This window comes from Lytechinus variegatus, chromosome 2 (genome assembly GCF_018143015.1).
Source record: "Lytechinus variegatus isolate NC3 chromosome 2, Lvar_3.0, whole genome shotgun sequence".
Taxonomy (NCBI): Eukaryota; Metazoa; Echinodermata; class Echinoidea; order Temnopleuroida; family Toxopneustidae; genus Lytechinus; species Lytechinus variegatus.
Window position 1 is genome coordinate 16,503,462 of NC_054741.1, and position 26,650 is coordinate 16,530,111.

The 26,650-nt window shown below is 36.8% G+C and overlaps 1 protein-coding gene across 2 annotated transcripts; it reads left to right on the top strand.

Moving 5' to 3' along the window:
- The first annotated feature begins 6,557 nt into the window (after positions 1-6,557).
- Positions 6,558-26,455, top strand: LOC121407441 (transmembrane protein 143-like). Of its 2 annotated transcripts, none has more exons than XM_041598510.1 (5): positions 6,558-6,673; positions 21,125-21,589; positions 22,415-22,609; positions 23,664-24,309; positions 24,743-26,455. In XM_041598510.1, the coding sequence occupies exons 1-5, from the start codon at positions 6,605-6,607 to the stop codon at positions 25,057-25,059; spliced, it is 1,692 nt and encodes a 563-aa protein (XP_041454444.1). In that variant the 5' UTR covers positions 6,558-6,604; the 3' UTR covers positions 25,060-26,455. The 2 variants fall into 2 exon arrangements, with proteins under 2 accessions (XP_041454444.1, XP_041454446.1); XM_041598512.1 differs by having other exon boundaries at positions 21,128-21,589.
- Positions 26,456-26,650: the final 195 nt, after the last annotated feature.

Consider the following 26,650-nt stretch of genomic DNA (forward strand, 5'->3'; position numbering starts at 1 on the left):
GCGCGATATATTGCTCAATCAATTATCATTAACTTATCAACCAATCATAATTCATTACATATCCAATATCAGAATATTCCTGAATTTGATTTGAATATAATAATGGTTTATTTTTGCTAGACGGATGCGATGGCCCCGTCTTCTGTCTTCGTTTTCCAGACACCCAACAACAGGTCTGGAAAACGAAGATCGAAGACCGGGGACATGCGTTATGTCAATGGTATAAAATTTTAATGCCAGCTGAGCTGAGCGCGATATATTGCTCAATCACTTATCATTCACATTACGATATCCATACAATTAATCATTAACCAATCATAATTCATTACATATCCAATATCAGAATATTCCTGAATTTGATCTGAATATAATAATGGGTTATTTTAGCTAGACGGATGCGATGGCCCCGGTCTTCTGTCTTCGTTTTCCAGACACCCAACAACAGGACCGGAAAACGAAGACGGAAGACCGGGACATGCGTTATGTCAATGGTATAAAATTTTAATGCCAGCTGAGCTGAGCGCGATATATTGCTCAATCAATTATCATTAACTTATCAACCAATCATAATTCATTACATATCCAATATCAGAATATTCCTGAATTTGATTTGAATATAATAATGGTTTATTTTTGCTAGACGGATGCGATGGCCCCGGTCTTCTGTCTTCGTTTTCCAGACACCCAACAACAGGTCTGGAAAACGAAGATCGAAGACCGGGGACATGCGTTATGTCAATGGGAGAACATGTGTAGGGGGCAAGGTCCAAAGTCCATTCTAACCCGCGCACGTGTTTTGTACACACTTTGCACTGCTTTGTACACACTTCGTGCGTGAACTACAAACGCTTTCACACGAGTGTGATATGTGTCCCCGGTCTTCGGTCTTCGGTCTTCGTTTTCCAGACACCCTTATTTCAAATGACCAGAACTTTGTTATTTCGTGACCATTTTCTGTAATTTAGGTATCAAATTAAAGAGGAGATATTGAACTTTTCAAAAATGTGATTTTCTTTTTGAAACCCTGATACCCCCCGCCAAATGAGTTTTTGATATCCTTTCTTCAAATTGCATTTGCTCACTCATGCGTGAATGAAAATTAATCTAAGTAATATCAGATGAAAGAGGAGATTCTAAGCTTTAAATTGGTGGGTCATTTGTCTATTTTATTTATGATTAAGTAATGATAAATGATCGCTAAATCTCGGTTTCGTTTTTTCTGGGACGCACTGTATAGCTTAATTTGCCACCCCCTATAAATGTGAAAACATAACATGAAACGGAAACTGTAATCTTATTGTCGTTCTTGTTCAAAGTTGGAATGAGAAAACCGAATAACAGGGCCACAAAATTGCAGTTCATCTTAAAAGTTCTTAAAAGTTTCTGGCAATAAACAAAATATAACAATCGTATAGTCCTGTAACCAGGATGAGTTCTCTGGGTTACGAGGAATCCCGCCGCTTGCCAATAGCCAAAAAAGATAGAGAGAGAGAGAGAGAGAGAGAGAGAGAGAAAAACGTTTAAAAGGACATGGGGAAACGAATAATAATAAAGTGAGGTGAATGAAACAAGAGGCTAAAATATCAGAAATACATAAATTATTAATGAAATCTATATGATCCAATCGCAATTTTTGTTTCATTATTTTGTTTCATCGAGATACCCAATTACGCATCCTGTTCCAAAAATGATTTACAAAAATGATGAATAGCCAAAATGTTTGATTATCGAAATACGTATTTCATTAATAAATTCCAACAAACCTTGAGTGTTTGAATACCCCTTTCTACGTTTTCATGTAGGTAGACCTATATCAAATATTTCAGCTCTTTTCATGCGCATTAAAGGGGTCATCCAGGCTCAAAAAATATGTTCTGAACAGAAAATAATCTCAAAAAATAAAATACTGCAAATATGATCAAAATCGAACAAGGAATAACGAAGTTATGCCATTTTAAAGATTTGCATTATTTTAGGGGAACAGTTTGGTCTATGCATATCTTCATGAATATTAAAAGAGTTGATTGATGGTGTACATACATGTAACCCCCACTTGTTCTTTTGTATTCTATTGCATGAAATCATTTTTTTTATTCAATTTATATCCTCTTTATTTGAAAGCGTGCTTAAAATGTCTGTTTTATATTGGAATGACATATTTTCAGCTAGAGCTTTGCACTCGCTGCGCATCAGTTCCTTAGCAAGACACCCATCCTTTTTATGATTACAAAAAGTTAATAGAATGTCCCGTTTTGGGTTCTAAACTTCAAAAAGCGCGCGTTTTACCTTTTCAATAATTGTTTATTGGATATATATCTTGTTCTCAAATTAAAACGTCCAAAATGATTGTTTTCAGATCAAAACATAACAAATTTACAGTTGCATCAATTAAGATACCCATCCTTGTAATTGGTACAAACACTGTTTAGAATGTCAAGGTTTCAGTCAGAATACTAAAAAAAAAAATCAGCTAGCACTTTGTACTCACATTAATAGTTTATTCAGATATCCTCCTTAGAATCTCAAGTTTTCAGGTTAGACTATACACAAGTTTTAGCTCGCGCTTTGCGCTCACATTTTTGATCGGTGAAATAACCCTCCTCATCATTGCTCATGAGTCATTGCAAATAGTTTTCCTTTCTGTTTCCTTGTCCATGAAAGTTTTATTGTTTCTCCTTATTCCAATTCTTTCCACCGTTTCTGCCGACTTCAGCATTAGACAAAGCCATGTCACATGTTCTGGAACTAGAATCGTACTATCAATCTCAGCAAAGTACATCGAAGAAGTGTATTAACTTCCGTAACAATAATTGTTACGGAAGTTAATGCACTTTATATAGCAAAGGAAGTTAAAATTGTTAAGTTCTAAAGAAGATGCCAATATTCCAAATTTGTAGTATGAATTATTTAAAATTCCAAAAACATTAAATATCGTAAATAATTCGCGGGAAATTGTTTTTGCTGGCAATTTTCCCTCTTTACAAAGTGATGTCGAAAATAAGGTGTGTAATAATAATTTTACAAGGATGAATAGCTATCATTTTTATGGGTAAGTAGGTGGAGGGTACCTTATATGATTTATATCTGTATGATCCGGAGTGATTCAATTTAGCACAAATTTGTAGCATATTCAAGAAAAAATGTTACGGAAGTTAATGCGTTACAGAATGTCTTTATGCTTTAAGGTCCAACGTGGTCCTTATGTAGCAGCCCTAACTTTGCAAACTGTATTTATTATGAAAGATGTCTCTTATTCTATATAATACTGACTCCTCAACAGAACTGCTAAGGTGCATATCTTCTTAAGGTGCGTTACGGATGTTAAATCTGTTTAGTCATACATTTCATTTTGTAAGAATAGTCCTTTATTTTCGTGTAAAACAGGAAACACATATGATAATTCCCTATCAATTATTTATTATTGATTATCACTCTACTTGCAGACACATTATCATATAATATAATTCAGTTTGAAAGGGAGAAGGAACTTGTGGCAGTATTCGTTACGGAGGTTAAAATAAATTTGGGACAAAGTTAAAAGTGAAATTAATCACAAAGTGATCATCAAATACTTAAGCGCAGTATGTCAGACGTTTACACCATGCTGCCCTCATCAGACATCAATGTAGGTAGGAAATACACAGTACTGTAACGGGCCTCTCCCTGATTCAAACTAGGATTTTAAGTTTACCTAATTTTATATTAAGAATCAACTCGAGTCCCTCTATATCTCTACTTCTATTTACCTTTTTATCTTGTCTGTCTCCCTCTCTCTTTCTCTTCCTGCTCACTCGAGTAATTCGCTATTGTGCTATACCAGTTTCACTTTGTAAGTTATATTTTCAAGGTAACCAAATTGAGATTCTGATTATCTTTATGTCTGGAGTATGAACACGAACTATGGTCTGGATTGTGTGTATAATTTTATTCAGCCGTGTTTGCTTAGTGCAAAAAGGCTTGGTTTTGGAAACACTGTATGAACACTCTTATATGTAAACAAAGCGGACGCGGAACGACGCGCCGTTCCGCCCGGTTCACATAATCTAACTATAAATCGTAAAAAAAATACTTCAAAAAGAATTATTATAAAATATATGTGCCTATGATAAATGTATAGTATCAGAAATGAGAACAAATTACTTACCTTCATTATGCTATCCCTCACTTGTGATTACTTAAGAAGTCGAAATAGTTGAATTTACACTTCTTTTGCCGTTAACTTAGGATCGGATTGTTAGTTCAAACAGCGCACGCGCAAACTAAGAAAGATGACTACGGATCCTCATATTGTTCTTTAAATAATTGTTTATTATAATTAAATGTCTTTACAAATAAGAGATTGAAATAAAAATGTCTTATTACATTGTATAAAATAATAATGCAAACTTTTGCTATGTTTTTATTACTATAGCAGTTACAGTTTTTGTATAAATAAGCATTTTAATTGGATTTTGTAACTTTCGAGGTCCGTTGGTTCTATAGGCGCGCCGCTCTCCTGTGTACAGCATCGCACTGCGGCTACGCGCATAGGCTTTCCCCCACGTACGCATTGAGCGCATATATAGAAGTGAATTTTCATAATTCGGGGCAGACTAGTTTCTGACACGGCCCCAACTACTTAAACTGGCCAACGTACCTTTGTACACAACTCAACTCAAACTAGCCAGACGGAACTCTTGTTTCTTTATTATTGCCTAAACAAATTAGGTAATTAACTAATTCCCAAGTACTTTTTTTTAAACAACTAAGAATATACCCGAATAAATCATTCGAATATTGAACTATTGATTAATCACCAACAACGATATTTATTATCAAGTTTATTTGAAATATAGAAATATTAGTCCCCTATCTTAAAGAATTAATAAAGAATGAAATACATGTATTAGAGTTGATTAATGATAATACATAAATCTGAAATAACAATTTGTAACAGTGGCGAAATAATTGTTTGATGTACAGAATGATGAATTATTAAAATTATAATTTTTGTTTTTCTTGTTGAACCTGAAATCTTGTCTCCAAACCATTGTGTCTTCTTTTCTTAAGTGTTCCATTGCCTGTAATTCTAAAATCATATACTTTGATTGAAACGAACAAAAATAATTTATCACAAACACCACCTCCTTTCATATTTCCATCTATTTTTCTCTCTTCATCTCTCCCCTCCACCTCACCCTTTTTAACTGTCTTACCGCTCGGACTATCCTGAAAATATTAAACATCTTATTTTCTGCTAAGGGGTGATATGTCCACCAATACCCGGTCAAGAGTGAAAGGGAGTGGGGTGGTGTGGTCGAAACCGTAGAGGGCGACGGTGACGGCCGGTACAGTACTTATAAAAGAGAATGATAGTAAAATCTAAAACTGACCCGAGACAGTGTCTATTCTAACAAAAATCAAGAATAAAAGGCTTTTGTAGTAAAATTAGAGCTTTACAAGCACTGGTCGCATATGCTTTGTGAAACTAGTCTATTATTGTCATTTTCTTGATAAGAATTTTGTAGAAAATGTTCAGGGTTGTGAAGCTAGCGGCCATAAGATAGTCGAGACACGTTTTTTTGTGAATTGTATCATTTTTTTGAGAAATTTTTTTTTTTTTTACTAATCTTTTATTCTCTTCTCTCATAAAACAAAATTGAACATAGTAAAATATAACATTCATTACAAAGTTTGATTTGAACTTACAAATATTATGGTTACATTTGACAATTCTTAACAAAAATGAATTTAAATAATGTCATAAATAAATTCTAAATCAATTCAATTTGTTGTAAGTGTCTGATGTACATTCTTTTCTCTTACATTTTTATATATACATAATACATATGTTAATTGAAGAAAAACAAAGTGCAGCCTAAAATCGAATTATTCACCATTTATCACAAAGAAAACTCTGTAAAGAAACCTGTAAGTTTATCAAAATATAGGATTTATGAGAAAAGATTTACTATCTTCGGACCTTCCCGCACACTCACATCCCACCCCCATCACACTCAAAACCGATTCACGCACAAACACCCCCTGCCCACACACCCTAACACACACACACCCACACCCGCACACACACCCTCACACACACATACCTCCACCAGATCAAATGCATTTCATCTGTCCGCATAAGTGTTAAGGCAGCTGTCATGAAAATAAGTGCCATGCATTTATTAAAAACAAAAACAAATGGATTCGGAGTGCCTCGTCATCATGAAGTATGAAAATTGTCCCACTTCCTCAGGTGACCGGATAATTTTCCACGTGCCTCTGCTATTCTTTTTTCCTCCTTTTCATTTTCCAATATCTTTTTCCTTATCTCTTGAGGGGTTGGGGGTCTTCTTTTAGCCTTACTATGCTCAAATATCATAAATTTAATTAGAAAGATAATATGATTTAGTAATTGTTCCTTCCCTATATCAAAAACCTTAACTCCAATATGAATATCCTTCCAATTAACATTTTCTATTTGACGTAATTTAAATAAACAACCACATTCTTTCCATAAAGTTTTTATGTATTCCGTTATGACCCCGTTATCCGATCGATCGACCAACCGATAGACCAACTAACTCTTATTCGGCTGAGCTCGTTGTTGGAGGAGTCTTCCACTATGGCTGCAAGATATTTACTCAGATTACAACCATTGCCTTTGCGCTTTGGTTGCATGATTAGACAGATGGTATGTATGAAATAATCTTAGGCACCATAATCTTACAGTTAAAGCTACCAATAATGTTAGAAATACTGCTACAATCCAACTTTTATTCTTGTGAGTTGTGACTGTGTAAAGCTGTCAAGAATTTCATTACTATGGTCCCACCTCCTGATTTCTGTGTTAGTGAACATCCGGCTCTCTTACTCTTAGACACATGTATGTAGGATTGTAGCCAGGCGGCTTCTTGAGAGTAAAAATCATTTACTGCAGAGCTACCAAGTCTCACGCATTGTGCGTGAGACTCATGCATTCAGGGGCCGTCTCACGATCTCACGCATGGCACCCATTTTTCTCACGCATCGGGACCCGACAGAAAAAAAAATAGAAAAAGTAGCATTATTCGCCAGATTATACGACTGGCCGACCGCCTTCGCGTCTAGCACGGCACGCGAGACGAATCGAGAGTGCAGTCAGCACACAGCTAGTACGTGATATGATGAATCCCGTGCGTGCATCGCATGGTTTTGAAGCCCATATCTCATGCGCGCGCGCCCCTTTTGCTTTTCGCAACGTACGAGTGCAAGTACTGGCCGCGCGCGCACAGAGACGTCGAGTCATGAAAATCTCACGCATAACATTTTTTTTAACTTGGCATCTCTGTTACTGACGTAGGCTTACTTAGCCTGGAGGCGCTCTGGGGTAAAAATTATAGTACTATTCGTACCTTTACCCCCTAACGCCTGGCACTTGGCCCTATAGGGCCGCACGTCGGAAAGGAAAATGCAACTATACAAATGCACCAAACAGCGCCTTATAATTTGAATCTGACGTTAACACTTCTGTACATGGGTATAAATATCGGTTAGGAAAGTTTGGTACGATAGAATTAAATGAAAGGGAACAAAAATCGCAGAAATGGGATGAAGAAATAAAAGTAGAAGAGAGTTTACTCACATTTGTTGTCTTCGCCATCTTGGATCCATTGTTAATGCAACCTAGTTACGTGACGCTTATAGAGGGCGGCAAAATCAAGTGCTAAAATGTCCCGCTTCAACCACTGAACCAGGGGGGTGTTTCATATCAGCGCTGACAGTTGTCGCGTGACAATATTGATGAAACACCCCCCTGGTTCAGTGGTTGAAGCGGGACATTTTAGCACTTGATTTTGCCGCCCTCTATAAGCGTCACGTAACTAGGTTGCATTAACAATGGATCCAAGATGGCGAAGACAACAAATGTGAGTAAACTCTCTTCTACTTTTATTTCTTCATCCCATTTCTGCGATTTTTGTTCCCTTTCATTTAATTCTATCGTACCAAACTTTCCTAACCGATATTTATACCCATGTACAGAAGTGTTAACGTCAGATTCAAATTATAAGGCGCTGTTTGGTGCATTTGTATAGTTGCATTTTCCTTTCCGACGTACGGCCCTATAGGGCCAAGTGCCAGGCGTTAGGGGGTAAAGGTACGAATAGTACTATGATTTTTACCCCAGAACGCCTCCATGCTAGGATTACTCTCAATGAAGCCAGGTATTCCTTTCCATACACGTGCGTGTAGGCCGCCAAAACCTGAAACTTTTGCCCCCATCGTTACAGACGCGTGCGTCGCGTAACGTTTACGAAGAACAATGGGAAACAAGATGGCGGCGTAAACATCGGGCAAGTCTCTTCCGTCTTGTTTTGATGTTTTTCTCATTTTTTTGATGAATTGTTTAAAAATAAATTTGATGGCGCAGAAATGTCGGAAATGAAGTTGAATCCCATTGTTAGGGCTAGAAAAATCTAGATCTTTTAGAAGGAAAGTAGAAATTTCGGGGGCGAAAGTTTCAGGTTTTCCATCCACGCACGTGCATGGATAGGAATACCTGGTTCCATTGAGAGTAAGCCTACGTCAGTAAATGATTTTTACTCTCAAGAAGCCGCCTGGCTAATCACATGCACAAAACACTTGTCACAACTCGGGCATGTCGGGGAGCTCCGTCGTCTGGCTTCAGCGGCTACCGGCGGCGTACCTCAGGCAATGGTTCGTGTAGGCTCCACTACACTTCGCTACCACCACCATCCGCTAAACCAGTAATAAATAAAACCAGTAACAAACTGTCACTTTTTGGTAAAAAAGGCAACACTGCTTTTATTTTATTGATAGCCCCTCCCTGACCTAATCTTAAGGACTCCATGATGAGCATGTAAAATATAAAGAGATGCTGAGTTATTACAAGCGGACTTAGATCGTCTAGTTTCATGGTCAGACAAGTGGCTATTAAACTTCCACCTGGATAAATGTTGCGTACTTACAATAGGTAAAAAGAATGATGAATTCAATGACTATACAATGACACATGATAACGCCTCACATAATCTATCACAAGTTGAGACTAGTAAAGATTTAGGAGTGATTGTCGACAGAAAGCTTAGTTTTGACAAGCACTTTCAGTCAAAGATAAATAAAGCCAATAGGCTAATGAATCTAATTAGGAGAACATTTGTTTATCTCCACAAGAAGAACTTCTTACTCCTGTACAAAGCATTGATTAGACCTCATTTGGAGTATGCTCATGCAGTATGGAGTCCATATATTCAAGCAATAGAAAATGTACAAAGAAGGGCCACTAAGTTGGTACCTGAGGTTAAGAACCTTCCATATGAACAAAGATTGATTCAACTAAAACTTCCTACATTAGCATATCGCCGTGCGCGAGGAGATATGATCGAAACATACAAGTTATTTCACAGGTATGACCAAGAGGTAGTGCCAGATTTGGGACAGGTGCGTGGGCCTACCAGGGGTCATGATAAAAAATTGTACATTCTGAGGTCAGTAACTGAGAAACGTAAGAATTCTTTTTTTACATAAGAATGAGGAAACCTTGGAATAGCTTTAGTAATGAATTAGTAAATTCACCCACTGTCCATAGTTTCGAGAATGAACTGGATAAGTATTGGAGATGCGAACCTGTGAAGTTCAAGTTTGATGCTGACCCACCAGGACATGATCCGGCCAACCTAAAGAGGAGACAGAATTTGGAACTGAATATAGAGTCTTAGACTGCGTTCAGAAGCATCCATAGGTATCCATAGGTATGTCTTGTTAAAAAAATTGATACTTCTTCATCATTGGAGTCTTGAACCTCCGTCCATGTTCATATATGCATAAAAGATGGATTTCCCCAGGAAATCCATCTTTTTTATTAAAAATCATGTAATTGGTCATGATTTTAATTATCTCTACTCATTACTTTTAAAAAAAAACAGTCAATCGAAATGTATAAAATAAAAGTTTCTTACCAGACCGATGTCGTGTAGATCCCTCGATCCAAATTTACACAACGCAAGTACAGTAGGGTCAACCCTTGAACCGCCTAAGTATGACGTACATCCGGTTAGTGATGCCGTTTTGAAGAACAATTTATAGATAAAAATTATTATTTCACAAATAATAAATTTTATAATGTGATTATAAACAATAAGTGTAATACTACTAATTATTCATCATGGAGCCTTGAACTGCCTGCAATATATGTATGACTATAATAAGAGACACTGGTCAACAAAGATGGATTTCATCTTTTAAGATAAAAATCAGGTAAATGTTTTTTATTTTATTTATTTTTACACATTCATACACCTAATGCATATGAAGGTTTCCAAAATTGGTTATTGAAAAGGCGAAAATATTAAGGTTTCTTACCACTTTACCAGACCGATCATGTGTAGATTCCTCGATCTGTTTGTCAACAAAGCAAACACAATAGGTCTGACCCACTCAAGGGTTCACTACATGCCGCTGCGCACAGAAAAATCAAGCCATAGATGTTGTGTGTTGTGGACACCAGAAATGGGGTCGCAGCACGCGCGACCCACTAGTTAGAAATCCAATGCCAAATGCGGTTCATGGTGCGAGGTTAGTATACTAATAATACTTACCTCGCAATACGTGTGAGTGGGTCTGACCCTTGAACCACTTCGTACGTACCTTCGATTAGCAATGTTACAAAATGCAGTTTTGAAGAACAAGTTATGGATAGATTTAATACGTGATCATAAATTATTATAATGATAATAATTATTCATAATCACATCTTAATTTTAGTATAATATATGAATTATTACTACAACTGACATTGAGAGAGTAAACATTTTTTTTTTTTGTTTTACAGTATTCTTTTAATATTGATTCTTCCAGTGAATACAAACATCGACTGGCTTTGTTACTTGTAACATCCATAACTTCATAATGTCATAATAAATGATCCATGATAATAACTTCATAAATAATGCATCAAGGTACCAGTAAATACAAAAATTTATAAATCAATCCATTCATTTTTAGTCACTGAATAATGATCATCATGATGAAAACTGTAGGATGGGGGGTCGGGTGTCCGGACACTTTATCTTTTTGAAGCCTTCTTTTTTGTCTGTGGATTACACTAAAAATACGAATTCACTACTTGTTACAGGCCTATTGAAAGGAATTTTGATATCTTTTATTGTGCAGTATTTTAACTTATACTTTGCACGCAAATGTTTGAAATTTGTAAAATGACCTGAATCATACCCTACCCTTGTCAAAAAGTGATTTTGAGTATTTCAAAATTCTGACGAGTGCGTGCCCGCGTTGATAATGAAGATATGGTTGATAATGTGATTTTACAAAATGGCGTCTAGATGCTGTCATGATGACCTTTTGACCTTGAACTTGTTTCATACAGATGACATGAGAGTTCCCCATACCTGATGATATTTTGATGAAAATTGAAGATGTAGATTTTGTGGTAAGAAGAAAAGGGCAGAATAATAAGAATAAATAAATAAAAGAAAATTTGTACGAAATTAATAGTTGACCTGTCGATTGACAGAAAAGAAGAAGAAACACACCTGCACATCCCACTCACAAAAAATAATAAATGTACATGTAGGCAGATCCAGATTTGGTGGCACCACCCCCCCCAAAAAAAAAAAAACAACTTCTAAAGAAGGGAAAGAAAGTCAGGAAAAGGGGAGAGGAGACGATGAAGGAGGTGAGAATTGTAAAAATAGTGGGTTGTGGTCACTCCTAGCATTAATGTAGTGAAAACATAACAGAATTGACCTTTTAGGCAACAATATAGCGTATATAGCCCAGAATCTATGCTGAACTGACTAATCTGTCATCATGCCTCCTTGGACCCACAGAATCTGTTCAGTTTAGGTGAAATTTGACTTTGGAAGAATACAGGGGCCGATTGCACGAAAGTGTCTTTCCAAGGACCGTCCTTCGTGTCACCCATCTTTTATGATACGCTGTATGCGGGATATTTCTGAAATGTATGATAAATCAAATAAAATTTGTTAGCTAGCATTTAAAACCAATTTGTATGCAATTTCATGATACATCACATCATTTCATAAACAAAGATTTTGTTTTAACGGATGAACAAAATATGTTTGCAGGTAATTTATTCAAAATGCGTTTCACATGGCGCATCATAATAAATGGGCGACACGAAAGACGGTTCTTGGAAAGACCCTTTCGTGCAATCGGCCCCAGCATTCTGGTCTGAAATTAGTAAAAAAACAAATCAATGACATTGCATAGTGTGTCTCACTATTTTGTCATCAGTCACTCTCCAATGGTTGAATTTATAGATGGCTGTGATCAAAAGAATATTTTGAATGAGAATATACTGCAAGCCAGAGTCTAGTCTGTAAGCAATGAAGTTTGGGTTTTGAATGGTGCATAATGCAGAGTCTGAAGTAATGAGACTATGTAGATTCACTCAAATACTGTGGCTGCTTCTTATTTTACACACACATAAGATTCAGAGTGTAGTCTCCACCCTAGACATGGCATTAAATGTGAATGGTGTCAACTTTGAGTCTCAGCTTGTAAACTAGCCACAGACCCCATAATCGATGCCCTGTTGATGGTGAGATGGATTAGAGTTAGATATGACATTTTAAAAAGGAGAATAACTGGATTGCACTGGTTGTTCATTGGGTATGCTGTGCAAGCCCTTCACTAGAAGAAAGAGGTCTGAATATGCAGCCTAAGGCCCCTGTCAATTACTTGTATCTGTGCTAGTCTTGTGTGAAAACTTATTGATCAAAGTTTCAATGAGTCCACTCTGCAATTTATACATATTAATATCGTGTAAACAACAAAAACCTGGTTTGCGCGGTTGCCCCTTGTGAGCAAACAACATTTTTGTAGTATATTTTTGTAATATGTTTTTCATGGTAAAGTAATTTTCAGTGCTCTCAGTGTAAGTCTATGAGGAGTGATTTCAGGTCACTCGAGTATGACAGGGAGAGAAAGAGTAAAAGAAAGAGAGAAGGGAGAGAAAGGGAGGGATAGAGGAGGAGAGGGGTTATAGAGAAGAGAGTGAGAGAGGGGGATTGGAGAGAGAAATAGACAATAAAGAAAAAGTTCATGTAATGCAGATTGAATGGTATAGCAGTAAAAATATTCTGCAGTTTTAGTCTGAATACCAAGACTAGTTGTGAAATCAGGAAGTAAACAAATGATTTAAGTCACCAATATCTGAAGTCCCCTACAAAGATATTACTGATCAAAGTCTATCTCATTTTTCTATAGGATGCGTGCTCTCATTGTTATTATCCTAAAAGGCGATAGCTAAGAAGAGGACAGAACAGAAAGTCAATGGTGTTCAGTATACATGCACTCTTCAACACATAAACACTGGCAGAAGAATTTCTCATGAATGCACACTATAGTTACTGTTGATAAAGAAACACATTAACTTGTGAAGTTATCAGGATAAATAAAAAGAAAGGAAAGAACAGCCATGAAGCTTCTTCTGTATACATGTATGCTGCAGGTGTGTGCAGTTTTCGCAATAAGCAGGTTTGCTGCTTCTCCAGGGAATGAGCCAAAGTTCCAGACAGTAGCAAACAACTACACATTCCTGGTCCTAGCCGACTGGGGTGGCATACCAATATGGCCCTACTTCAGCCCTTTTCAGTGGGCTGTTGCAAATCAGATGTCCAATACTGCTTCGGATCACATTGCCAAGTTTATTCTTGCTCTTGGAGACAATTTCTATGAGAAAGGAGTGACCAGTGTGGACGATCCACGGTTTAAGGAGACTTACGAGGATGTCTTCCATTGGCCTTCGATGCAGATTCCCTGGTTTGTAGTTGGAGGAAACCATGATCACTATGGAAATATATCTGCACAGGTGGCTTACACGAAGGTGTCTCAGAGATGGATGTTTCCTGATTACTATCACAGTCACACCTTTGAGATTCCCAACTTCAACAGGAGGTTAGCCATCATTCTTGTTGATACTGTTATTCTGTGTGGGAACACCCATGACAAGACTACAGGATCTGACCTTCCGGGACCTTCTAGTACCACAGCTGCAGAGGAGCAATGGGATTGGCTTGAGAAGCAATTAGAAGCTTCCAAGTCTGCTGACTACCTCATCGTTGGTGGTCACTTCCCGGTCTGGTCCATTGCAGAGCATGGACCGACCAAGATTCTTGTTGACAGGTTGCTCCCTCTTCTTGAAAAGTACAATGTCACTGCCTACTTCTCTGGACATGACCATAATCTCCAGCACATCAAGCAGGATAACTCCACTGTAGAGTACTTTGTAATAGGATCGGCGGATATCGTTGAGCCATCTCGCAAGCATGCAGATTCCATCCCTCCCTCATGGCTCAAGTTTATGGATGATAACGTCGCAAGTTTAGGGGGGTTTGCTCGGGTGACGATCACCAATGACAACATGTTTCTGACTTTCATGACAGGACTTCATGGTAAAGATGTATACACTGTCAAAATGAACCCTCGTCCGAAGAATTTTGACTGATGACATTATTCTTGACACAATAAAATGATAAATGAATAATGAATGGAAGAGATCCGCATGCATCTGAGCTTGGCTTAATTTATTATCTTTAAACTATTTGTTGAACTCTTGATTTTTTATGAAACTTAATGTATCATGCTCAGGGGAGGGTCTTTTTTAAAAACTGTTTTTATATGTTCATTTGATTGCAAAATGAGATCTGAGAATTGCTTGTCTTGCTGGGATAATAGCCGGTTATACATGTACATTATTTGGGTTGCTCAATGTGAAAAAAAACAATCCGTCCACCTGCCAAGTTACATTTATACTAAATATATTTCTCTGTTGTGAAGGTTGTGTCTGCATTTACCATAAGGAATATTGAAAAGATATGCTATATTAATATGAAGAATACTAGTAGATATTGTAGCAGTTATAAGAGTACTCAACAGAGAGTAGATATTGAGTCTGATGTAAGACTATGTTTATTCAATTACCGATATGCAAAACTCGGTGGATATACATGTATTAATTTCCTTTCACAAAATGCAAAATTTTGTACCATTGTACAAATATGAATTTTCATTATTTGTTTTGTACAAGCCTGAAAACTATTATGTAGAGGTGTCGATCAATCAGAAATCAGGTTTGTAACTACATTTACATGTAGTTAACATTCTAAGCATTGTGAACAAAAAACATTCATGCATTTCTCATTGTGGGGAAAAGCAAGATACCTAACACCAAGTTTTGATAAATAAAAGTGTTGGGTGACTGTGTAAATTGTTGCAATAAAAAATAAATATGTATATATGTACTTGTCTTTCTCATGATTTACAGTGTAGTAGTGATTAATTAAGCTTGTTCTTGATTGCCATTCATACGCTTCACAAAATATGAAAAAGGAACAAAATTAACAAATAGAATCTGTTTTCATTACATACATATAGTAAACCTCTTGTCTCTTATGGTCATTTTCAAACAAAAGTGGACATGGGGGTGAAAATTAAAACTTGCTAGAAATCATTAGGCTTCAATGTTTTTAGAAACTAGACATCTTAAAGTATATTTTTCCATTTCATTTACATAAAATTATTAATTATGTCTTGAGATACAGTGAATTTTATGCAAGGGAAATTAAATGTTACAAAATGTTGATTTTTGCATTAAAATTCACATATTGCCTATCACAATATAAAATTTGTATTAGAAGCGCATTTGTTGGCAAGATACAAGCTGTGTATTGTATCTAACTCCTAAATAGCAAAAAAAAATTCTTTGAAGTGTTTTTCTGAAAAAACTTGGGTCTCAAAGTTTTCAAAACTGGTTGTCGTGTCACTCACGTTTTAAATGCAAAAAGTTTTCTAGAGCTGTGTATTCTGAAAATTTATTTATCCCAGTACTGGAGCAAATACAGTTTATCTGTACCTTATTGTATATAAAGTAACTTGGTCCAATGTGTTAAGGTAAAGCTAAAATTAACTGTTAAAGTTGTGTCGTGTCACTCACAATGTCGTGTCACTCACAAAATGTTGTGTCACTCACGGTATTATGTTGTATATAAAAAAGGACATCCAGTAATTTTTGAAGCGTTTTACCAGGGATACAGTCAAAATGTTGTTCCTGACATCATTTAGGCCTATTTTAGTCTAATAATTTCCTCCATCTTCCTAATTTTACTCCTTATTATGGAAATATTGAATTTGACATAAAGTTCATCTATTTTCTCTCCTCTCCGTGGTTGCCTTGGTTTAAAAAATTCTGACAATTTTCCATTGGTATGAAGACTCGGATCCTAATTCATATTTTGGTGAATGTACTGTGATTAAGAATATAACAACATAATCAATCAACACAAAATTATGAATGTATCAAGAGGAAAACCACAATACTTTAGCAATGGACATATTTACAATTATGCATAAAGGATTGGTGATGGTGATGGTTCAAGTCATACCTAGGTATTACTTGAACATTCTCTGTCTCCATTTACAGAAATGAGCAGAAAGTTCACCTTTCTTTTCTTTGTTATACTCATAGCTAGAAAGGTCAGGGATCCTTTTTTGAAATTTGCAGAAATTTTAGTGGTAAAGTAGTGTACATGAGATATAAGCGATCACCATGAACACCAAACATTTTTTCAAATTCGGAAAAGAAAATATTTTTCTTTTCCTTCTGATTGATTAAATCAACCTTTTCATTTGCCACAAAGCTTGTATTCCAGGACATGAAATAAACAAATTTGCAAGAAAACATAAACATTTCAGGTGAGAATGTACTGAGATTTGATAGAACATTTTGGATATTGCTTGAAGCAGCTACATGCCAAGTTCAAAATCATTATTTGTTCGGCCACCATTCATACCGCTAGTGATTAACTACTATGTAGGGTATGAACAGCAAACTACCGTAAGCGGGCCAATGTGTGTTCAGAGCAGATTTGCATTTACACATATTCATTACAACAAAATGATGCATGTTCATGTAGGTCCCAACAAGTCCCAACCAAGACCGCATTTTGATTTGAGCAACTTTGGATGGGTTGCCATGTACCAGTAGATCAATTTTGTTTTTTTGGGGGGGTACCCTGATAAGAACAGAGCTGGACCTCGAGGGGAAAAAGGTATTGAGGTATACATGTAAAAGGAGCCTGGTTAGGATGCTGAATTGGATTTTAGTGTGACATCCAAGGGCTTAGAAAAGGAAAGGCTAATGACTTGTAGTTGTTATGTAATAGTAGCAGACTGCAAGAATCAGGTACTGACTGCGTCTTTTACCTTGTGGCTTTCCCTGGATTCCCGTGGTATGGTATATGATCAAATAATTAGCAATGAAAAGGCACAAGATTCCAGCTAAAAGCATAGCTCTGAATTTTGGTATAGTGCCTACATGTACTGCCTTGGGAGGGTCCACATACAAGCAGTATTCAGGAGAAAACCTATGCTTGTTGAGTTGAATTCCCAAGTTTCTCAAGGATTTGCTGATAGTCCATCTGAAGTGTGCAGCAACGTGATTGTGGTTTGGTACCAAAAAAGACATTGAAACTGCCATGTCCTATTTGGACAATGCCTAAAATATTAAAGGAGGATAATATTGTAATCCAATATTTCAAGAAAAAGGAGTCATACATGACATCATTGGCTACCAGACCATGCCAGATGATGTGAGTGACTATTGAGAATACCTTTCTTACAGGGAAAAATTATTCCATCCCTTGTGGATGCTTAATTGTATTCCCCCTGAAACTTTCATATACAGATAGGGAGAAAGAGGATATCAGGCCACAAAAAGAATGTTTGAGTTGATGTCAATGCCAAGACCTCATAACACCTCCTTCAAGGGCCCCCTCCTCCTCTAAAGAGGAGAGTGGTAGAAGCCCTAGTGTGATAATGTGGTATGGTATAGGGAATATGAGTAGATGGGCAAATATGACCATAAACCAAGATTAAAACATCAGGATGACATATTATGAACTTTAAAGAAAGCAGTTATTATGTAATTAAGCTTGTTTTTTGGTTAATGGTATTTTACTCTTCTACATCATGCAAAAAATACTTTCAATGTTGAGATAAATGTTGTATTTTTGCACTTGTCGTGTCACTCACGTTTTGGATGTCGTGTCACTCACGGTATATAGGAGGGTACCATTTTCCATAGAGGTTTGATTGATTTTGACTATATGTGTTAGATAGGTACACTATTTTTGTCCATTTACTGGTACTCACAGTACTCCATGACAACTACTTGGGCACGAATCCAACCATATGTGTTAGTGGTCAGAAACCCATGTCCAAAATTTGTCGTGTCACTCACGCACCGTTTTTTAATCATATCTACTAAACGAATTGTTGAATTCAAATCAAACTCGTAGTGGCCCATGCCAGTCCTACATTGTATATAATATAGTAGTCATGATTGATTCATAACCTTTGAGTTTGAAGATATGAGCCCTTAAACCTCTCCGATTGTCGTGTCACTCACGTTTGAAAATGACCATATATGCTTGCCTGGACTTTGTTTTGATAATGTCTCATACTTGTGTTAATAATTTTACAATATGAGCTCAATATTTTTCAAATATTTAAGCTTATTTTGATATCTGTACACTCATAAATTTAATTTTGATAATGATATACGGGTTATTCCACTTTGAAATTTGGCCATATTTTACTTATTCCTTTCAAAAACCTTTATTTCCTTGATGAGTTGTTTGATTTTTGTTTTCTCTTGTATATTACAGTATGCTTTTGATCTTAGATTTTATTTATTATATTCATAAGATAACTGTTTAGTGTGAGAAATAAAGTGAGAGATAATGATTTAATCTTTGAAATGTTTAAAGGTAGAAACTCTTGTAAATGTCTCAGTTTCTTGTAAACATATGCCTTTATTCCTAATAATTCCATGAATTTGGAGTCAAATGACATATATACATGTAGTATGTAAATTTAAAGAGAATGATTGATAAAAGCATATTTTAACTTAAATTAAAACAATTAGAAATTCTACAGAATGACATATATTGTCATATTTTTCTGCTGGTTATTCAGTACAATCTATCTCTCAGAGAATGTCCTTCAAAGCTTAATAGACAAAAACAACACTGGTGTAAGTGGCTTTCCATAGATTTTTCTAAAAGAGCCCCCCCCCCTACCCTCCAGCTCCCCTACCCACCCACTCTGAGTGATACATATTTTATTCTACTTTTTGGCAGTTTTTTTATTTGTTCAGATGAATTAATAATCTATCAACATATGCAAATGATTTACAGATAATTACAGTGCTTGACCATAGCCTTTGAAATGATAATAAGTCACAAGACTTCAATCTGATGATAACCTTATGAAAAATGTCATCATAATTTATTTTTAGCAGTTCTGTATTCTACTTGTACTCTGATCAGGTAATTGAACTTGTAGAGGAGGTGTGTAACTACATGTATATTGTGTATGACTTTTAAAGTTATTTGTCCCTCCAAAGTTTGAAAGAGAGCTAGAGTATGAAGCTGCTTTAAATAATTACAAATGATGCTAAACAGCTGGATTATCAAGGTCTCTGTCAGATTAGAATGTCTATTTGTCATGAGTGCCAAAATGATATGCCCAAATTTTTTTGTAATTTTCAAAAAATCTTGACAGTATTTTGAAAAAAAAACATGATTAAATTGTTGTAGAACGTTATATAATATCTGATGTTTTCACAAATTGTGACAGTATTTACATTTTAAAAAATCTTCATTATATGGAAAAAAAAAATGCTCTTATATGAAGAATGTTTAGCAATAACTTGCATTAATGCAAGAACTGCAACCTTCATTTGTGTAGTTCAAATTTTGCTATTGCAATTAAAAACGCAGAAGATATTTAATCAGCACTTGTTTATGAAGTTGCTTGTAAAGTGATTTGTAACTTCTGAACAGTTTTATGACCACCATCTCCCGCCCATGTTGTAGCTTCTCCAAAGCTACAGTAGTGCTTCCTATGCAGAGCCGAAACGGGCTGTGGAAGGGGGGGGGGGGACTGCAGGGCTTCAGGCCTCGCACTTTTTCCAAAACTGTGTACAAAAATGTTAATTAACCCATCTTGTGATTATTATGATTTTTTCCATGGTCAGCCCCCATGCCCCCCCCCCCCCCACTTGCAAAACCATTCCACAGCACCTGCAAAAAGCATGCAAAGGTGAGATATCAGGCTAAGATGCATGTTGATGTACAGAAAAGGGTTATGAGAGATTAAATGGGAAGGAGAGAGGAGGGGAAAGAGATGTGTGAGGGAGGGAGAGAGAGAGAGGGATCGACAGAGAGAAAGAAAGAAACATACATGTAGGGATAATGGAGAAAGGGGGCATTGAAAAAGAAAATGTTTTTATAGAAAAAAGGGAGAAGGAGGAAAATATCTAAGGTTAAACACTGCAAAAGTTTCATTATGTAATAGGGATTAGACAAAACAATCAGATCTATCATCCTTTCACTCTGTGAAAAAAAAATCGTAATTTGAATGATGATTCCGGTGAAAAATACTGTAAGGCTAATGATGAAAATCTAGCATGTGTGAAACCAAACTAGAACATGATTGGAATCACGTACGATAATCACAGTCCTGATTACAAAAGCAATCGTCATTACAATGATGATTTAAGATTCACTTGTGAAAGGCCCCTCAAAAGATAGACAAGGTAGAGTGACTAGAAGTGATTGTTGGAATGAGACCCTGATCCCATGAATGACACCAAATGGAAAAAGATGTGTCATTCTAAAAATCCATTTTCTACATGTGTTTGGAGGAATTATTGCTCAATTGGTAGAGCAACGTCCTCCCATTTCAGCTCTCTGGGTTTGAACCATGTTGATGTGTGCATGCCTTTGCTACAAAATACATAAATCCTGGTACATTGGAGAGGATGGTTAGCCATCATTCCTTCTGGCTACCCATGAGCAGTTTTAATTTTTTAGCAGTCGGATAAAAACTAGTAACCGCCACTGGCCTTGAGAATATTTGCTAAATAAAATGTGAAAAAAAAGGTTTGATGCTACAAGAGAGATCTAGGAAAAAACTTACAATCATCGTCATAAGCAATAATGGTGATGATAGTCAGTCCCATGTTTTTTAAAAATAATTTTATTGCTGTGTACTCTTCCATTATCTCACAAATGTTGTTGTTTCCCTTTCCTACAAACAGAAGTTTCAACCCTGGCCTCTGCAGCAGCACTGCTACTGCTCTTCAGCTGCTCCTCAAACCAGCACATCCACACCATCTGCTTCATCATCGTCATCACCAACATCTTCATCACAATCATCTACCCAGCCATCATCATCTCAGTCATCATCAGTTTCATCATCCACCACCAGCACGACAGCTACCAGCACTCCCACTACAGCAGTGACCCCGTCATCGGGCCCCGCCCAAGATAAGGCTGTGACCAAGGCAACGAGTATGAACCCTGTCCTGGACGTTGGCCCTAACGACGAGGATGGCTTCCGGGAGAGATTCATCCCTCTCTCCAGACGATCTCTCATCAGGGAACTCATGCAGGAGGATGACTTTCTTACTGATGCCGAGAGGAGAAGGTTTGAGGAGTTTGCCATCGCCATGGACAATGCCATCAGCAAACAGTACCACGGTGTCTTAGCAGAACTTAAGGTATTTTTTGTTAAGTCTTTGCATGCTGACATAATTCTGTCATAATATTATGACAGAATTATGACAATTATTTTTATGTTTCCTTTGAATCCTGATTTCTTTATTACATCATTGATATTTATTTATTATATTGGATGAACTTGAGTGGTATATACCGGTAGCCCCATTGGAATTACATTTTTTTGCCTGGTGCTAAACCAGGCAAATAATGCTTTGACTTCAGTCGGGCTAATTATGAATTTTATAATATCTTATCTTTGGCCCCCATGGACTGATTCCCATTTGGTCTCAGTTGAGGAATTTCATCATGCCCTACCAAAATATGATATCAAATATGCTGAAAAAATTGTGATGTCATTACTTTGATACTTAACCACTAAGAATAAAAAAGTAAACAATGCTGCAGCATTAAAATAACTATCCATAATGTAGGTTCTCATTAATTGATAAAAAAAATAGTGGTAGATGTGTAATGGACAAGCAGTTAACATGAACTGCCCAAGTTATGAAAATGCTTAATTTATAAGTTAAAAGAATGAAGACTTTGTACTAAATGACATAAATTACCAGTGGCTGATCTAATAGCAGTTTTGTCCTTTATTATGGGTGTACGGTACATTTGCAAGTCTTCATCAGCTCTGAATTAATGATAAAACTGCTATTCTGTTTCACAAATTTTTAACAAAGACTTCTTACTTGTTCTTTTTAATTTGATGGTCATTTGATTACTCCTGTTATTGAACCCTTGTTTACATCGCTTGGTGAAACTCCATAGTAGCAATCTCTAAGAACTTATTCTTGTTTCTTTAATGATATTCTTTGCAGCAACTGTTTGACCCTGTAAACCCAGATAAGGACACCATAGCTAACCGATTACTTGGGAAACGGGAGAAAGAGGACAGTGAGTTCTGGTTGATGCAGAAACTCCAGGCTCTGATGGAGAGTGCTAACTTCCATGAGCTTCCAAGCCATGTTGTGAAGAAGGCTCTTGATGAACATATGGCAGGAGAAGGGGTTAATGTAAGTGCAATAAAGGCCACCAAAGGGAAACAGAAAAGTGGCCATTGTAGAATATGGCCTTTATAGACAGGTTCTTTACCGCACATTCCTTTCAAATGTGAGCACAATAGAAAGGTTTTCACTTTAGACAGATGACAGCTAAGACAGGTTTGACTGTTCATCAGCCTCCCAGCCAGTCTGAAAAGAGGATAAGATTTTTATCATTTAAAGCTATTTTATAAGCTGTTATTTTGGCCTACATAATTTTTCATGAATCGCGGGGGGTCCGAACATTTTCGCGATCAGAAGTTATATATCAAACACTTCCACTTCATTTTAGAGAATGGCACTGATTACCAAATGTGTCAATATTTTTGCCAATTGGCAATTCGTGAAATCCGCGGAAATAAAACCCCTGTGAAAATAACAGCTTTTACAGTATTTCAACACAACTGTTCTAATTTGCCTGATGTTTTCTTGATACTCTCACATTGGCAATGTTCTTCTTGCATTTAAGCCTTTTCATCTCTGCTTTTCTGTAAGAGAGATAGGGATGTGATCTTCATACAATGGTCATTTTTATGTTACATTGCCTGATCGTGACAGACTTGAGGCAATCACCGACAATCTTTCCAAGAACTGGTCATATCTTATAAACCAAACGAATCAGTAACTCAAGTTTGGTATTATCAGAACGTTAGTTAACTGACTATTTGTTCCATTATGGCATACAGTAAGTTTGCATTACAAATTTTCTTGTTACAGTTATACCTGTATGAAGGGAATGAGGTTGATTGTGACAGCTGCATCCTAAAAAAAGAAACAAATCAACATTATGCTATTTAAAAAAAAATCTAGTTTGACAGGAGATAATTGAATAAATATCTATCTCTTGCAAGTTTATGATCAGCAGTGTTTAGAATGTGCTTCTTTTATTAAAAGCAGGTTGATGTAGTTCACAATGTCAACATTTATTCAAAGGTTGTAATATCGTATATGCTTTACAATATTTAAACTTGATTGTTACAAATAATGAACATTTGCTTCAACTTCTTATGATTTTTTTTTTCTCCAGGTTAGTGTAAATCCAAAGAACTATCAGACCCTTAGATTCTGGGCTCTAGGCAAGGAACTACCTGCAGACACCACTCCCTGGTACACACGTCTGTCAAAATCGGCCTTCTACAAGGCATCCAAGAGGTCACCGCCTGCTCCTGTCCACTTCTACAAGCGCATTGTTGTTGCTGTCAAACCAAAGGGCCAAGACAAGCTTATGCTAAAGATGTTCAAAGAAATACCTACAGGAGCAATAGAGCAGTTGCTTCCTGATGGCAAGATAAAGATGAGTGCATTTGATCAAGGTCTCCTGATGGCTATGGCATCTATCGGTTCCCTCAGCTTACTGATGAAAGCTGTTACATTTCTAGCTGACATCCAGCTTCAATGGACACTTATCGCTGCCACAGCGGCTGGTATCTTTGGTCTTCGTGGGTGGAACAGTTACAAGAACCGACGTACTAGATATATGATGCAGCTATCCAAGACTCTTTATTTTAAGAATGTTGCCAACAATAGAGGGCTCCTTGCTTTGGTCGTTGACAGGGCGCAGGATGAGAGCTTCAAGGAGTGTCTTTTGGCTTATACCTTCCTGCTCACAAACAGACCTGACACAGTGAGGGAAGCAGCAAACAGCGATCCAACAAGTCTTCCTCCACTATTAGGTAATCAGAATGATGCATGTTTGTTTCTATAGATTCTTGTACATTGGAATCCTTAATTGTTTCCTTTGTAGGTGGAATGTCAGTATAGTCCCTGATAAAATAGAATAATGAGACAGTTACCATTCATGGCCAATATAGTCATGAGGGATGTATTGTCTTGTCAGAGCAGTGAGCGTCTGGTTTAGAAAAAAATTGGACAGGGTAAAACTTATTGATGATTCACTTTGCTATTCTGTTTAACCAAATTTTGTTGGAAATCTTTATAAATTGTTAGGGCTGAAAATGAGGGAAGGGAGTTAGCCTACCCCCCCCCCCATATTCTTGATATTTTTTCTGTGTGCTTCTTGAAATGTTGAACTTGCTTGCATGCGAATGTGCTTTTTTCTTACTTTTTTACATTTAATTTTCTTTGTTCTTTTATCTGTTTATTCAGGTGGTATATCTGGTTCAGCCCTTGATAAGACCGTTGAACAATGGGTCCAGGAAAGAACAGGTGCCACCATCAGCTTCAACTCCAAGACTGCCCGCAGCATCCTGGAGGACTTTGGTATCCTCTACGCCGATCAGGATGACGACCTTGCCGTCCTCCCTCTCGATGCTGCTCTCTTAGGTCTCCCACGGCAACCGGCTTCCATGGCAACGAGAACAGAAGAGGTGGAGCTTGAGGAGGGGTACGACAAGATCTTCAGTGAGGAGGAGAAGACCTACAAGAAAGAAGAAAAATTACAAAGGAGACATGGGTGGTCATAGGCAAAGATTAGTTTTTAAATATTACCGTAATATGAAATATTATATGAATTCTTAAATTGTTTCTTTTGCAATAAGAAGATATTTTCTCACGAAGTGAGCGAGGCACCTCAAAAGAATTACAATTTTATTACCGTGTCCAATAGCAGGAATCCTGTTATAAAGGCCATAAGCGTCTTTCACAGTAACTTTCTGCAGTCCTTTATTTTGACTGCAAATATTACTATGGAAAAAAATTATTGTTGGAGTCCTGCTAGAAATACCTGGTTGTACTTTTTAGTAAGGTGCCATATATGCTGATTCCCACCCCAGGGAATTAGAAGGGTTTTGATAGTACCCTTCCAAGGTTGTGTCTGACAGTAATGTGTACTTCAGGGACCGCAATCAAGTCAGAAGACAATTGGACAGTCGCCATAAATTGTTTTACCTGATCAAAATATCTTCAAAGGTGTCAAAGTGTTTGAAATCTTCTTGCAGTGTAGTCAATACTTGTTCAAATATGATACTTTCTGTGACCTCTCTGACATGCTTTCCATGAAAGTGTGTTTAATATGACTTATAAGTAATATCTCATATTTTAGTCTGACAGTAATGTCTACTTCAGGGACTGCAAACAAGTCAAAAGACAATTTGCCAGTTGTCATTAGTTGTACCTCTTAAAATCTTCAAAGGTGTCAAAGTGTTTGAGATCTCATTGCAGCGTAGTTGATACTTTTTCAAATACTAAGTGTTCGTGATCTCTCTGACATGCTTTCCATGAAAGTATTTTTTTCATGACATACAATATCTTGTATTTACCTAGGTGGCCACTTCAGCTATAAGCTGATCTTCCAGTGGGCTCTGCATAACATAATATGTTATTACTAGCCCTCCCCATTCTCATTGTAATATGCTGAGTGCTTGGCTAGATTGCAGGTTACATTTTTTGGAAGTCTTTGGTATGACTTGGCCAGGTATTTCACTCCCAACCTCCCGCCATGACATCATTTTTCCCCAAGTACTAGTATTCAAGATAAGCAAGGGAACATGTACTCTTAGGATTACTGCAAAATTTATGACTGGTTTCTGAAGGGGGGGGGATGCAGCATCTTATTCATTCAGGATTTGTCATATCACAAATCTTTTTCCAAACATTAATAAATGTATACTACACATTACTAAGAAGTATGCTTATATATGTTAGTTGGACAACCGCTGAATTTGTCCTGGGTGAGATAATCCTGGTTGGCGTTTCATAAAGCTGCTCATAAAGTTACAAACGACTGGTGATCTTTTCTTTGGAGCTAAATCTACACCTGGTGTGTACACTTGGGGTGTATGATTACCTCAAGAAAGGATCACCAGTCATTTGCAAAGTCGCTCATAACTTATGAAACACCCATCTGGGGGCTGTTTCATAAAGCTGTTCATAAGTTAAGAGTGACTTTGCAAATGACTGTTGATCCTTTCTTGTGGTAAATGATATTTACTATTCAAATGTTCATTGGTGATTATTTTAGCACTGAAGAAAAGGATTACCAGTCGATCTTAAAGTCGCTCTTAACTTCAAACAGCTTTATGAACTACCAACCTGGACTAAATGTGGGGCTAACCC